Here is a 16,487-nt window from a genome sequence, read left to right as displayed (position 1 = left end):
AATTTTTTACGCAGAGAGTGGTGAGTGCGTGGAATGGGCTGCCGGCAACGGTGGTAGAGGTGGATACGACAGGGTCTTTTAAGAGACTTTTGGATAGGAACATGGAGTTTAGAAAAATAGAGGGCTCTAGGTAAGCCTCGTAATTTCTAATGTAGGGACATTTTCGGCACAACTTTGTGGGCGAAGGGCCTGTATTATGCTGTAGGGTTTCTATGTTTCTATTATTATAGTTCTACGTTTTATTTTTCGCAAAGTCTGCGCACTTCCAGGTGAGTTTTTAAATGACGCTTCCGTCACGAAGTTTCCACTCGGGATCAAATGCGCATGCGTAGAGGTCTGAGCTAATCCCGGATATCGCGCATGCGCTCAGTAGACGAGAGGCTCAGGAGGATCGGCCGCAGGTAGGAGGATGATCCGGGTGGGAAATTAATCACCGGTGTTCGAACCACGACTGAAGTACAATTACTTTGAGCTCCGGCCATACTGGTTCTACACTCCGCAGCAGCCCCGATGCTTTCCCTCTTTCTCAGCCCCACAATCTGTACTCGAGCCCCAGGGACCTTTCGTCTGATGAGCGCTGTAGCCGCAGCCAGCCCTGCGGCGCATGCGCATCGCTGGATCATTGCACAGCGAGTAGACAGGTTTCTGGTTCCTCCGGCATTCTGGGTAAAGAGGCAGCCATGGGTGAAATTGCCAGCCTTGTCGCGGTACAGGCGGAGGAAATGCTGTGGGTGGATGTATCTCCCAACTACTGCCAAGCTCCAGCTATTTCAATCCGAGGATTAAGAACTCGGAACAAAAATATAGTTCAAGTTAATCTCGGATGAATAGTCTACCTTCCGGTCAGTGAAAATGTCATTTAGTGCTGAATTGTGGGGGGGGGGTGGGGGACACATTCCGTCAGCTTTTGTTTTCTCCGGGTAAATAAGGACACGAAACATGTTTGTCTTCGATGACAAGTGACTTCTGACTTTCACATCACAAAAGTGCCACACTCGAAAAACTGCTGCCCTCCCCTTCATATTAATTGGCATTGCCATCGATGGGTTCATCTCTGTCAATCAGCTCGGGAGAGGGGATCCGAGGAATTAGAAAATCTCCAGGATCAGACACGTAGTAACAAAGGCTCTTTGTAATGTTGTGGAACATGACCAGAACTTGAAATAATACCAAAGGACAGAGACAAATTGAGCCAAGTCACAGGTTAATTGAGGGCAGAAATAGCCCATTCTCATCCAGACAGGAATACAATCAGAGAATTTTCTGGTCAGTTAGGATGCCTGATCCTAGCCCAGTTAGAAGATGAGGAGTTCATAGATAAACATAGAAATCTACAGTACATTACTAACCCTTTGGCTCCAACTTGAGGTGAACTTTCTAACATTGTGATGCTGGAGCTCATGACAGACTAAAATCTCACTTGAAATATTGTCCTTCATCCACTGATATCTTTTGCAAATATTTTTACAGGTTTAAAATGCCAGAACACTTGTGCACGGGGATCTCAAACACAGCAGCACGTCAGTTTTGCTGTCTCTGAATGGATATTTAAGGAGTGAGCAAATATTGTCTTTGCAACAACAACACATCTGTTGTCGATCCTTGGAGATGAAGAAGTATCTCATCCAAACTGGAAATGTATTTTGTGTCTGAAATGAAGTTTTCTGTTGTAACTCAGTGTTATTCACTGGAACCGGGAGCTGAGAACACACCAGCATTTGTTCACTGGAGATCAGTTCAACTGCATTGATTCTACAAGCGATTCAAATATCTGACTTTCACCTGTTCTGTGTGTAGGAGGGGAACTGCTCAGTCATCCAGCCTGAAGATAGATGAGCAATTTCACACCATAGTGAGATGCTCCACCTGTTCTGACTGTGGGAAGTAATTCATTCTGTCATTGATGTGAAAGATATATCCAAAAATTCAGCGCTCAGAAGATATTGACCTGCTGCGAGTGTGGGAAGGCATTTACACACTTAAACACACCACAGTGACACCAGCAAGTTTACAGCATGGAAAAGTCATTTACCAGCTCTGAATGTGGGAAAGGATTCACTCAGTCATCTCCACTGAACGAACACCAGCGGGTTCACACTGAGAAGATGCCGTTCACCTGCACAGACTGCGGGAAGGGATTCACTCACTCATCCACACTTCAGAGGCACCAGCGAGTTCACACTGGGGAGAGGCCATTCACCTGCTCAGACTGTGGGAAAGGATTCACTCAGTCATCTCACCTACTGACACACCAGTTAGTTCACACCTGGGACAGACCATTCACGTGTTCTGAATGTGGAAAGGGATTCACTCGGTCAAATCACCTACTGACTCACCAGTTAGTTCACACGGGGGAGTGGCCGTTCAGCTGTTCTGAATGTGGGAAGGGATTCACTCAGTCATCCACCCTTGTGAAGCACTTCAGAGTTCACACTGGTGAGAGGCCGTTCACCTGCTCAGACTGTGGGAAGGGATTCACTCATTCAGCTCAACTAAAGGAACATCAGTTAGTTCACACTGAAGAGTGGCCATTCACTTGCTCAGACTGTGGGAGGGGGTTCACTCGACCATCTCACCTACTGAGACACCAGTTAGTTCACACTGGGCAGAGGCCTTTCACATGCTCTGAATGTGGGAAGAGATTCACTCGGTTATCTCAGCTGAAGGAACATCAGTTTGTTCACACTGGGGATAGGCCGTTCATCTGCTCTGAATGTAGGAAAGGATTTGCTCGGTCATTTCAACCGAAGGTACATCAGCGAGTTCACACCGGAGAGAAACCATTCTGCTGCTCTGAATGTGGGAAGAGATTCACTCAGTCATCCACACTTGTGAAGCACTATCGAATTCACACTGGGGAGAAGCCATTCACCTGCTCAGACTGTGGGAAGGGATTCACTCGGTCAGTTCAACTAAAGAAACATCAGTTTGTTCACACTGGGGAGAAACCATTCATCTGCTCAGTTTGTGGGAAGGGATTCACACGGTCATCTGACTTGAAAATTCACCAGCGAATTCACACTGGGCAGAAGCCATACACCTGCTCAGATTGTGGGAAAGAATTCAAACGGTCATCTGACTTAAAAGTACATCAACGAGTTCACACTGGAGAGAAACCATTCACCTGTTCAGATTGTGGAAAAGAATTTGCACGGTCATCGGACCTGAAAGTGCATCAACGACTTCATACCGGGGAGAAGCTATTCACCTGCGCCGAATGTGGGAAGAGATTCACTCGATCTTCTCACCTACTGACACACCAATTAGTTCACACTGGGGAGAAACCATTCACCCGCTCAGTCTGTGGGAAGGAATTCATTCGGTCATCTGACTTCAAAGTGCATCAGCGAGTTCACACTGGGGAGAAACCGTTCACCTGCTCTGAATGTGGGAAAGGATTCACTCGGTCTTCGCAATTGAAGGAACATCAGCGAATTCACACTGGGGAGAAACCTTTCAACTGCTCAGACTGTGGGAAGGAATTCAGTCGGTCATCTCAACTGAATGAACATCAACGAGTTCACACTGGGGAGAGGCCATTCACCTGCTCTGAATGTGGGAAGGCATTCACTAGTTCCACTCAATTACTGACACACCAGTTCATTCACACTGGGGAGAGGCCGTTCACCTGCTCTGACTGTGGGAAGGCATTCACTCAGTCATCTCAATTGAAAAAACATCAGCGAGTTCACAGTGGGTAGAAACTGTTCACCTTCCTCAGATTGTCGGAAGAGATTCACTCAGACATCTCACCTAACGACACACCAGACTGTTTCAGCAGTGAGAGGACGTTGACCTGCTCAGACTGTGGGAAGGCATTCACACACTCATCCACACTGCAGAGACAGTGGCGGGTTCACACTGTGGTGAGGGTGGTCACCTGCTCTGAATGTGGGATGGGTTTCAATCAGTCATTCATCCTTGTGTCACCCTGCCGGGCTTTGACCCATCGTTAATCGGAGAGATCAGAAGCTTGAGAGGATGTGATTCACTCAGGTTTGACAATTGAGTATTAATGGCAGTGGCTCAGGACGGTATTTATTAAAGCTTTGAGCAGTGGCCAATCAGTGTACAGGATTTATTATCAAAAATAACTTAATGTTAGGCAGGAGCAAGAGGAGTGGCCCATGTTAGAGTGGACAAAGTTGGAGCGGAGACTTTGAGGTTTCAGTGAGGAGAGCCTTCAATCAGAGAAGGCAAAATTATGCTGGAGGTGGAACTTTTTTTTGCCCCCTTCTTTACATTTGCTCAGTGAGAACAGTCGAGATGCCAGGCAGGATAGTGGAAAGCTCCTCTGGCAGGATGTGGGAAGGCAGGGGACCCTCCTGTGTCCCTGGTAACTACACCTGTGAGAAGGGCATCCGGCTTCAGCTCCGAATGATCCACATTGAGGAGTTGGAGCTGGAACTGGATGAACCCCAGACCATTCGGGAGGCTGAAGGGGTGATAGGTAGGACATATAGAGAGGCAGTTGCACCCAAGGTGACAGCACAAGAAACTGGGTGACAGTCAGGGAGGAGAAAGGGGTAAAACAGTGAGTGCAGTGCACCCCTGTGGCCATCCCCCTGAACAACACATATATCACCTTAGATGCTGTTGGGATGGGGGGATGACCTCACAAAGGGAAGTCACAGCTGTAGGGTCTCTGGCACTTGGTATGGTTCTAAGGCTCAGATGGGAAGAGGGGTAGACTAACAAGGTTCTGCAAAGGAAGTTCAGTTAGTGAGGTGCTAAGTAAAGAGACAACTCATCCAGGGCTGTGATCTCAGGACTGCCATCCATGCCATGTGCCAGGAGTAGGAAGGAGAAACAGTTTAACACGTGGCTAAGGAGTTGGAGCAAGAGGGAGGACATAACATTTTTGGATCAATTCAGCCCACAGGGATTGCAGTGTGCACAGGAGTGTGAGTGCGTTGGGGAGAGGGGGCATCGTTGTTGGAGGGTGAGTGGGCAGGCAGGTCTCTCTCTATCTCACAAACACATGCAGTGGAGTGTGAGGGAGGGGAGTGAGAAGAGGAAGGGAAATGAGGAGTTTGGAGTTAGGGCTCCTTCACAAAGTCCCAGACTCACCCAGCCCTCTCCCTCTGGAATTGGTCCCATTCCTGACCCCAGGCTGGGGGTGGGCATTGAGTTACCTTGCAAACATTTTGTGAAGTGTTCGAAAGCAGCTGGTTAACACAGTTTGATAATAAATTTATGTTGAACTTGTACATTGAAATGTATTGTTTGAGAAACATGTACTGATGAAAAATGGTCTCAGTGAAGGTCCAGGAGTGGAAAATGAACCGGTGTTCAGCCCCATTCCTCCGTGCCAGACAAGAACCTCTATCTGAGTCTGTCCCGTCTGTCTGTGCTTGACGCGCCTCCCTCTAAAGTTTCCTCTTTCCGTCGCTATCCCAGTGTCTTTTATTTTCCTTCACAACATCATTCTCCTGCCTTCTCCCCATAACCTTTGATGCCTTTACTAATCAAGCACCGGTCAATATATGCTTTAACTAAACAGGATGACTTGGCCTCTGAGCCGTCCATGGTAATGAATTCCACGGGTCCCTCCTCTCTAAATGCATGATCTCTGGTATTAGACATTGTGGCACAGAAGGTTAATAATGTCAGCTATCTACTCTGTCGAGATCTTTCGTAATCTTATCAAGTTCTATCAGGTCACCCTAAGCCTCCTCCTCTCCAGAGAAAACAGCCCAAGTTTGTCCAAACTCTCCTCACACAGTAGCTCATGATTCCAATCCACACAACATCCTGGTGAACCTCTTCTGCAATCTCCTCATTGCTGCCCCAAACACCAGTGGCGTAATGGACTTCACGTAAGTAAATGGTGGATTGTTGATTAATAAGGGTGTCAAAGGTGACCGCTAGAAGGCAGCAGCGTGGGGTTCAGAGGGAACATCCAATAGCCGTGATCGCATGGTGGAGAAGACTCAATGGACGGAATGGGTATTTCAGTTTCTACTGAATTGTTGTATAGTGTTGAGATGGCGAAGCGGTGGGGAGTAAGGTGCGGGTGCAGGTAAGAGTGAGTGTCCAGGTAGCAGATGACGTTAAGCACCTTTTCACCGCGTCTGGTAACCAATAACAATTAACTCAGAGTGGATCAGTCATAAGTGCCTTTATGTTTCCTTGCAGCAAGGGAAGACTAGCACTGCCCAAATGCTGGTAATAGCTTTATCAAAAAGAAACAATACCATCACCCCTTTGGACACAAGTTGAAGGACAGGGTGCATTCTGTTGTCTGCTGAAACAATGTTTGGCATTCTTCCAGTCACACAGCTGAGGTTCTGCAATCAAGTGCTCAGGTACCATCAGCATCATGTTGCACCAAGATTATTAGCAAAGCACTCTGATGCAATACAGGTTCCATTTTGTTACAGAAAGAAATGCCATTTTGGTCCGACAAGTGAAGTACGTTTCCCCAGTGGTGGAGAAGCATTCCTTTACACCTCGCCCTCTGTGAAAACCCTTGCATCACTCCCCATTTCTGTTCACACCTCCGAACCTTGCGGCCCTCTGTGAAAACCCTTACGTCACTCCCCATTTCTGTTAACACCCCCGATCCTTCACACCTCACCCTCTGTGAAAACCCTTACATCACTCCCCATTTCTGTTCACACCCCCGATCCTTCGCACCTCACCCTCTGTGAAAACCCTTACATCACTCCCCATTTCTGTTCACACCCCCGATCCTTCACACCTCACCATCTGTGAAAACCCTTACATCACTCCCCATTTCTGTTCACACCCCCGATCCTTCACACCTCACCCTCTGTGAAAACCCTTACGTCACTCCCCATTTCTGTTCACACCTCACCCTCTGTGAAAACCCTTACATCACTCCCCATTTCTGTTAACACCCCCGATCCTTCACACCTCACCCTCTGTGAAAACACTTACGTCACTCCCCATTTCTGTTCACACCTCCGATCCTTCACACCTCACCCTCTGTGAAAACCCTTACGTCACTCCCCATTTCTGTGCACACCCCCGATCCTTCACACCTCACCCTCTGTGAAAACCCTTACGTCACTCCCCATTTCTGTTCACACCTCCGATCCTTCACACCTCACCCTCTGTGAAAACCCTTACACCACTCCCCATTTCTGTTCACACCCCCGATCCTTCACACCTCACCCTCTGTGAAAACCCTTACATCACTCCCCATTTCTGTTAACACCTCCGATCCTTCACACCTCACCCTCTGTGAAAACCCTTACGTCACTCCCCATTTCTGTTCACACCTCCGATCCTTGTGGTGCTCACCATCTGTGAAAACCCTTACATCACTCCCCATTTCTGTTCACACCCCCGATCCTTCACACCTCACCCTCTGTGAAAACCCTTACGTCACTCCCCATTTCTGTTCACACCTCACCCTCTGTGAAAACCCTTACATCACTCCCCATTTCTGTTCACACCTCCGATTCTTCACACCTCACCCTCTGTGAAAACCCTTACGTCACTCCCCATTTCTGTGCACACCCCCGATCCTCGTGGTGCTCACCATCTGTGAAAACCCTTCTTACCCTACACCCATCGTCATTTTGTAACCCCGCCTGACCCCTACACCATTTACCATCCCTGTAAAGCCTCCACCATCCACACTGGCGCAATAGCTGACAGCTGACCTGAGAAGGACACCGACCGTGGCAGGTAGCAGGGCTCACAAAACACACTCACACCAGCTGACATTTTTTATAACCCGACCGATTTGCATGGTTATCTTGTCTAAACCGCTTCCTACCTTCCTATCTTTACCTTACCCCGCTCCCCCCACTGATCTCCCTCCTGGAACATATCCTTGCCAGCGAGGGAAGTTCCACACGCTCCCATTTACTTCCTCCCTCAGCTCCATTCTGGCTCAGAAACAGTCCTTCCAGGTGAGGCAACATTTTTAAATTGGGTAAGAATAGGATGATGCGGCAGATGAATGTGTGGCTGAGGAACTGGTGCAGGGGCATTGCATCAGATCTCTGGGTCATTGGGATCTCTCCTGGGGATGGAATGATCTGTACAACAGGACGGGTTGTATCTGAACCTGGCGGGGTCCAGTTTGCTCGTGGGCAGGCTTGTTAGAGCTTGTGTTTAAAATAACTTGTCAGGGGGATGGGAACCGGAGTGTGAGTGCTGGGGATGAGGTAGTTGGTTGGCAACAGAGATAGTGTGCAGTGACAGTACTAGCAAGCAGAGGCTGATGTCAGGGCAAAACTGCAGTCAACGAGATGAGTTGCAGCATTAAAGTGGGATAACATCGATAAGGGGGATGAATGCAGGACTGGGGGTGTTATGTTTGAATATGCACAGTGTACAGAATAAGAGAGGTGAACTTTTAGCACAGTGTGATTTGTTTACATCTCCGTATCGTGGCTGAAAGAAGATTATAACCCGGAGCTAACGTCCAAGCAGACACGTTGTATCGGAAGGACAGGTAGGTAGGCAAAGGGGCGGGTGGCTCTGCTGGTAAATATGAAATCAAATCATTACAAAAAAGAGGCGGTACAGGATCGGAAGATGTAGAATCTCTGTGGGTAGAGTGAAGAAACATTAAGTGTAACAAGACCCTGAGAAAATCTATATGCAGACCTCCAACCGTGGTAAGGATGCGGTCTATAAATGACAACAGGAGACAAAATGCATGTCAAAAGGGCTATGTTACGATAGTCATGGGGGTATATCAATTAGAAAAATCAGGTTAGTGTTGGTTACCAAGAGTGGGAGATTTGTAGAATGCCTACGAGATGTCTGTTTCGAGCAGCTGCTGGTTGAACACACTGGGGATCAGCTATTCTGGATTGGGTGTTGAGCGATGAACTGGAACTGAGTGCTGATGAAATCTCAGAGCACACTCGATGGGCCAAATGGCCTGATTGTGCTCCTATATCGTGTGGAGTTCTGGTCTAACAGAGCCCTGCAATGCTGAGTGACCAGGGTTCAGTGTGAGGAACTGCTGCAATATCTGCAGAATCTGACAATTATCTCTCGTCAACTCGCAACTGGATTTAGTCACCATCGTGTATAAACAGTTAACAGACAGCTGACCTGAACTTCCTCCCTGGTGTGAAGTTGCTGGAGTTTCAGCAGATGGGATGACTGATTAAATCTCTTTCCTCACTCAGTACAGAAGTATGGCCTCTACTGATTGTTAACTCGCTGGAGCCTCTCAAGGTGGGTTACCTGAATGAAACTTTTCCCACGCTCCGAACAGGTGTACAGCTGCTTCCCCCTGCGTGAAATGGCTGGAGCTTCAGTCGCTGAATTAACTGATTGAACCCTTCCCACACTCGCCGCTAGTGAATGGGCTCTCCCCCGAGTGACCGCTCCGGTATTTCTGCTGATCGGATGTTTGTATGAATCCTTTCCCACACCCGGAGGTGAACGGCCTCTCCCCAGTGTGAACTTGCTGGTGTATCTGCAGGTACAACGTCCTCGTGCATCCCTTCCAAAATGAGAGCCCGTGAATGACATCCCACCACTACCAACTGACTGGCCGTTCATCTGCTCAGATCACGGACGTGTACACATATTCGGGTTTCCTTGTCACAACTGTGTGCTGTCTTCTCCAGCATCTCCTGCTCCACATTCGAGGACTGAAGACATTCAATTCCTGGTGAAGTGACAGACACAGCAGAACTGATGTACTGTTGTGTTTGATATTCCCACACAGACCCTTTCCCTTTTCCGCACGGTCAAAATTCTGCAAATGTCAATGGATGGAAGACAGCTGAAATGATTTTAGTCTTAATGGTGATCTCTGGTATCAGACTGTAAATGCAAGGTTCAACACTGGTAGGAGGAGGAATACCTCATCTACTACATCTGCTGACCCGTCTGACAGTGACTGCAGGTCAGGGTAGGAGACAGAGGGAGAGACTACATCTGCTGACCCGTCTGACAGTGACTGTAGGTCAGGGTAGGAGACAGGGGGAGAGACTACATCTGCTGTCCCGTCTGACAGTGACTGTAGGTCAGGGTAGGAGACAGGGGGAGAGACTACATCTGCTGACCCTGCCGGTATCAGCCCCAGGGTACTGAAGACCTGTATGATCCTGCTGTCTGGGATTTTGCAGCACCATTACAATCTGAGACCAAAACCAGGGAAATGGTTATTGATTTTAGGAGGAAGAGGTCTGTGACGAGTCCTGTATACGTTCTGGAGGAAGAGGTTACTGTGGCGGAGGTGTACAGTTACTTAGGGGTTCACCTCAGCAAAAGACACGACTGGAAAACCAACACAAAGACTGTTTAAAAGAAGGGGACGAGCAGACTCTATTTTCTAAGGAAGTCGAGATCCTTGAATGTGTGAGGAAGGTTGGTGCAGATATTTTACCAATCTGTTGTAGCCAGTGCAGTCTTCTTTGCTGTTTTCTGTTGGGGAGCAGCATCGGTGTTGGTGATGTAAAAAGACGAAATAATCTGATCAAAAAGGCTGGATCCATCCTTGGCCAGAAGCCTGACTCTTTCGAGTGAGTGGTGGAGTGGAGGTCACTAAACAAACTGTTATCGATTATGAACAATCTGTCAAATCCTCTCCATGACCTACTGAACAGGCAGCAAGGCCCCCGACCCCTTTCGAACAGACTCAGTCAACTCCGCTGCAACCAGAGAATGCTGAAAAGAGCATGCTGTCCAAGTTGCATGCCATCTCGGTCAATGTCTCCCATCCACTACATAATGTACTGGGTGGGCACAGGAGTACATTCAGCCAGAGACTCATTCCACCGAGATACAACACAGAGCGTCATAGGAAGTCATTCCTGCCTGTGGCCATCAAACTTTACAACTCCTCCCTTGGAGGGTCAGACACCTTGAGCCAATAGGCTGGCCCTGGACTTATTTCATAATTTACTGGCATAATTTACATATTACTATTTAACTATTTATAGTTTTATTACTATTTATTATTTATGGTGCAACTGTAACGAAAACCAATTTCCCCCGGGATCGATAATGTATGACTATGACTGTCAGTGTATTGTAAAGTTGACCTGTAAGTTTCTAAGACGGGTTTGGTGGTGCAGACGGATTTGACGATTCTGCTGATTTGGAGAATATGAGGGAGCACATGGATTTAGCTCAGAAATGGGTGTTTGTCAGCGAATATTGCGGTGTATGCGGTTTTGAGGGTGGCGGCGGATGTGGGGGCACACTGAAAATGGATGTGCTCACCGATTTCAGGGTGCATACGTATTTGGGTGTTCCTGTGACTGTTTGCAGAAATTTGGGAATGATGGCGGCTTTGAGGGTGCACACGGATTTTGGGGAATCGGTGGTTTTGGAGCATGCTCATGGATTTGGGGGTGCACATCTATTTCAGGTTTCTCACGGTTTAGATGTATGACGACTCTAAAAGTTATTTTATGAAGAGATACTTCAATAGTCAATGGAGTTTGGACTTTGAAATTTGCTCTTGCCCTTTTCCCAGGTGGAGGCAGCTGTTTTGTGAACTATTCGACATGATTCTTGTTCTGGGATAATCCAGTGTGCATCCCGGAGTGTCTGCTGATTTGGAGCTGTGACGAATCTCCGGGTTTTTTCATTTGTACAGACATTAATAGTAAATACAGTTTGAAGTTTGAAATCTGTTCTTAATGTTTTATGGTTCAGGCAATCATTTTGTGAAATGTTTGAAATGAGAGTTCGAGAGCATCTGCAGTTTGCAGAGGCAAATGGGAAGGGAATGAACGAAGGGGGATAAACTGAATTCGAAGTATACGGACAGGTGTACAGTCAGGCAGGGTCAGGCAGAGACAATGAGTCTACACACACACAGACACAGAAACACTCTGACACACATAGACAGACAAAAAGACAGACAAACACACACAGACACACACGCACACGCACAGAGACATACAAGCACACACGCACACAAACCGCACCCCACACACACCAGAACAAACACACACACACACACACACACACACACACACGCACGCACACACACACACACACAACTACATTTTCTTAACCGCCTCTCCAGCCCTCCGCCATGTTCTCTGACATATGCGGGGTGATAAGATTAAAACATAATCTCCCGTCCACACTAGACTGCTGAGTTTGCTGGCCATGTATAAGGGTGAGAGTTTGGTGCCAGACGAACCCCACAGGCAGTTTCATGGGGAACCTCTCGGTAGAATTCCTAAAACACAATCTATATCAAGAGTAATAGTGGGTGATTCAATACATTTCATAAGCTACAATGACATAATTTACTGCAATATTGTGTGTATGACAAATGGTTCCTTTGAAGTACATATTTACAGGGGAAACACGTTTAACTGATGAGACACTTCGGAAGGTTCAGCCACATTTCTTGGGGCAAACTAACTCTCACAAATGATCTAAACATGATTGCTTAAATTAATCGCAATCTGTCACCGCGGGGATTGCACCTGCCTGATGTAATCAGTTTGTAAGTACTTTAAACATGCTTATTTTTAAATCTGTTGAAATCTGTCCCTGTGGAGTAGCTGAATGGTATTAAAAACCCCAGGAATATTGTGCCACAACACTTTATTCCGCGAAATCGCTAGCAGCATAGGGGCTCAGACACTGGACAGAGTAAATGTCTGCAATGTTAGTTAGGTACGAGAGTGTGGAGAAAATATTGTACGTGTTCATTGCCGTCATTGGAGTTCCTGGTGAGTGACAGAGCAATTCCTGTTTGGTATTTCTGTGTGTTAACCATTTGAATCTGTTTATGATCATTTGACGAGCTTCTAACTTGATGATAATTGCACAAATATCCGTCAGAAATATCGATCCTGTCAGTTCAACATTCAGATTTTCACATTTAATAACAAGCGGAACTAAACCTCTGTCTCTCCTCAAACTCAGGGTATCGACTCGAATGTTAGTCTTGCCTTTAATGACAGCTTGTCTAGAGTTGGCCCTGTTTTGGCGACGGGCAGCTCTGCTGAAGGTGAGATTAGAGGGTGGGGGGGGGGGGTTACATCGTAGAGCTCACTGTTTCTGAGTTATTGATCAAAGAGAAAACCTGGTCCCGTGTTTTACGTCTCCCCCTAGAATCTCTCAGAGTCGGGTTTCACTGTCTATTGGTCAACAATCGGGTCTTATCACAGAACCAGTGGCTACGCATCTGCTCACTAGTGTTATCGAATTCATCTGTGCTGTAGAATCAATCCATTAATGGAGCCCGTCAGCCTCTGATTACAGAGTTATTTCTACTTTCCCTCTACGACCCGTCATAAATTGGGGGACAACTTCGGCCTGATGAAGGATCCCACCCGAAACTGGAGTTTGTTCAATTCCATGTCTGGTGCCTGACATGCCGAGTTCCTCCAGTATTTTGTGTGTGTTCCTCACTTCTGTATTCATTTTTGGCTGCACCTGATGCTGAGTTTTCTGAGGACAGCAGGTCAGAGAGGGTGTGAGCCGTGTCTGGTGTTACATTAGCATTCACAGACTCCAGCACTCCTGATCATTAGCTGAAACCCGATCCCGTGTTAATTCCCGCAGAATGGGTTCAGTAATTCCCAAACTCTGTTCCCTTTCACCAGCGAATTTAGTGGCGATTGTGATCCTGTCCCGGGGAAAGTGCGGCCTCTCTACCTGCACCACTCGCTACCTGGTGGCCATGGCAGCGGCAGATCTACTAACCATTGTCACCGAGGTCATTTTGTATCGAATCAGATTGTATTATTTCCCGTGGAGTTTTCTGGGCATCACCCCGGTGTGCAGTGTTATCGAAGTACTGACGTTCTCCGCCACTGACTGTTCTGTCTGGTTCACCGTCACTTTCACTTTTGATCGTTTTGTCGCCATTTGCCGCCAGAAGCTGAAGACAAAATATTGCACCGGGAAAACTGCGGCTGTGGTTCTAACACTAACCGGAGTACTGTCCTGTCAGAGACATGTTCCCCGATACTTCACGCAGGAACCCAGCGTGATCATCGACAATGTACCGTGGTTCTGTAAACTCATGGACAAGTATTTCACTGACCCCGGGTGGGTAGTATACGATTGGTTCGATACGGTTTTAACTTCGTTCCTCCCTTTCGCTGCGATCCTGTTGCTCAACGCTCTGACAGTCAGACACATTTTAGTGGCCAGTCGGGTCCGTAAGGGGCTGAAGGGTCAGAGCAAGGGAGAGAACCGCAGTGACCCGGAGATGGAGAGCAGGAGGAGGTCTGTGGTTTTACTCTTCACCCTCTCCGGCAACTTCATCCTCCTGTGGATGACACTGGTTGTAAATTTCATATATTATCAGATCTCAGGAAAAGGATACGATTTCAATGATTCGGAATGGATCTTCTATCTTGTCGGCTATTTGCTGAGGAATTTCAGCTGCTGCACGAACACATTTATTTACGCGGTGACTCAGTCGAAATTCAGGGAGCAGATGATCAGCGTGGTGAAATATCCGGTCACCTCGGTGCTACGGTTCATTAACAAAGCCGCGTCCTGAGCACAAGACAAAGGCGGCCGCGTTGTCTCCAGTTCCTCACATTAACCGCCTAATCTCCCAGGTCTTATTCCCGGGCAGATTGCCCCATCGACCGGCAGCTCCGGGACATTAGCCCAGGCAACCTGTTCATATTCTATACCTTCACAGTATGGTATTGGTCAAATTTGACCGGGCCCATGAATCCCCTCATAACAAGTGTCTGTCCCAAGTTTTGGACCACAGATCTATTCGTAGTGTATAAATAGCCTGTCTGACATTAATAAATGTGTGATTAATCCTTAATTAATGTTTCAGAGATCTAAAATCCATTTCAATAGATACGGGTCAAATTTGACCCGGAACAACCTCAATACAGAAAAAAAAATGTAGTACCTGTACAAAAGAAAACCATAGAAACTACAGCACAGAAACAGGCCTTTTGGCCCTTCTTGGCTGTGCCGAACCATTTTCTGCCTAGTCCCACTGACCTGCACACGGACCATATCCCTCCATACACCTCCCATCCATGTATCTGTCCAATTTATTCTTAAATGTTAAAAAAGAACCCGCATTTACCACGCCGTCTGGCAGCTCATTCCATACTCCCACCACTCTCTGTGTGAAGAAGCCCCCTTAATGTTCCCTTTAAACTTTTCCCCCTCACCCTTAACCCATGTCTTCTGGTGTTTTTCTCCCCTTGCCTCAGTGGAAAAAGCCTGCTTGCATTCACTCTATCTATACCCATCATAATTTTATATACCTCTATCAAATCTCCCCTAATTCTTTTATGCTCCAGGGAATAAAGTCCTAACCTATTCAACTTTTCTCTGTAACTGAGTTTTTCAAGTCTCGGCAACATCCTTGTAAACCTTCTCTACACTTTTTCAACCTTATTAATATCCTTCCTGTAATTTGGTGACCAAAACTGAACACAATACTACAGATTCGGCCTCATCAGTGATGATACAACCTCATCATAACAATCCAGCTCTTATAGTTGTTACGTAACCGGCAACAATGAATATTAATCAAGACAGGTTTTATGAAAACAACCAAACATTTATTAAACACGGATAAACGATAAGGAGAAACAAAAAACAAAGGAAAACTTTAACCAGAGGTTAACAGGTGCGCAGCCGTTCATCAACTCCACTCGGCTCTGGTTCTTAAAGCGTTAAATGCGGAACCAGTTCTTAAAGCGATACAGTCAGAAACAGTTCTTAAAGTGATAACTTCAAAAGTCCAACAGTTTTACACATTTAATTGGGGGAAACTTCTCTGGAGAACGATTTCTTCACCGACGCACCTTTACTGCCGGTTCTGTCCACAGGATTCCCGATGCCGAAAATAAACAGTTTAAATCGACGGACCTTCAATTCCTTTTCGAGAGAGAGAGCCTTTGTGCATGAACTCTTTGCGCTTTTGCAAGAGTGATCTCAATGCAGGTTCTCTTCAGCGAAGACTCAATAAGGTCGATCCTTTATTAAACTGCCAACCGATGCCGACTTCTCTCGATCCTTCACTTCGATGAATTCTTCACTCTCCCTTCAAACTGTCGGAATTGAGTAAATTGGCACTTCCAGCCACAAATTCCCAGTTCGAATGCAATATATTGTAAGAGAACGTACCTTCCGTTTTAAAAATGAAACTGCGTCACAAAAACAAACACGCAACAGAAACGGAGGGACAACACGTTCACCTGGAAATCGACAAACTCAAAATCCCCCTGCGTCACCTGAGTCGACCCATATATAGTCACGGGGCACATGTCATCACGTGACCTCACATCGGCGGGAAAATCACATCATGTGACCTCCAAAAGACCATTACAACATTCTCACAAAAAAACAGATCTCCAAAAAAAATGGTCTCTTGAAGAACAAATATTTTACAATTTGTACAAAGACAAATACAAAGGTATAAAATTTACAATATACACAATATATACAATCTTATCTTTCAGCCCTTTACAAACTAATGTACAGTAGGAGTGTTACAAATGATAAAATATCACTCCAAAAAAAAACAAATTTTCACTGTACATTTAACATCTAGACAAACAGTCAGAGAACAC

The 16,487-nt window shown here is 46.6% G+C and overlaps 2 protein-coding genes across 2 annotated transcripts; both read left to right on the top strand.

Annotated features, from left to right (window-relative positions):
• The first annotated feature begins 384 nt into the window (after window positions 1–384).
• Window positions 385–5,226, top strand: LOC140185266 (uncharacterized). Its single transcript, XM_072238657.1, has 2 exons — window positions 385–401; window positions 1,471–5,226. Exon 2 carries the CDS (start codon window positions 2,016–2,018, stop codon window positions 3,699–3,701), a length of 1,686 nt encoding a protein of 561 aa, XP_072094758.1. The 5' UTR covers window positions 385–401; window positions 1,471–2,015; the 3' UTR covers window positions 3,702–5,226.
• Window positions 5,227–13,486: 8,260 nt separating this feature from the next.
• On the top strand, window positions 13,487–14,434 carry LOC140185018 (probable G-protein coupled receptor 139). Its single transcript, XM_072238244.1, has one exon. The coding sequence runs from the start codon at window positions 13,487–13,489 to the stop codon at window positions 14,432–14,434; it is 948 nt and encodes a 315-aa protein (XP_072094345.1).
• Window positions 14,435–16,487: the final 2,053 nt, after the last annotated feature.

The sequence above is a fragment of the Mobula birostris genome, chromosome 20 (assembly GCF_030028105.1).
Source record: "Mobula birostris isolate sMobBir1 chromosome 20, sMobBir1.hap1, whole genome shotgun sequence".
NCBI classification, from domain to species: Eukaryota; Metazoa; Chordata; class Chondrichthyes; order Myliobatiformes; family Myliobatidae; genus Mobula; species Mobula birostris.
Note: the sequence above shows the minus strand (reverse complement) of the source record. Positions and strands in the feature narration are given on the sequence as shown.

What these genes read in the sequence shown, in the direction of transcription:
- LOC140185018 (XM_072238244.1), top strand. Translation starts at nt 13,487, where the DNA reads ATGGGTTCAGTAATTCCCAAACTCTGTTCCCTTTCACCAGCGAATTTA.
- LOC140185266 (XM_072238657.1), top strand. Translation starts at nt 2,016, where the DNA reads ATGGAAAAGTCATTTACCAGCTCTGAATGTGGGAAAGGATTCACTCAG.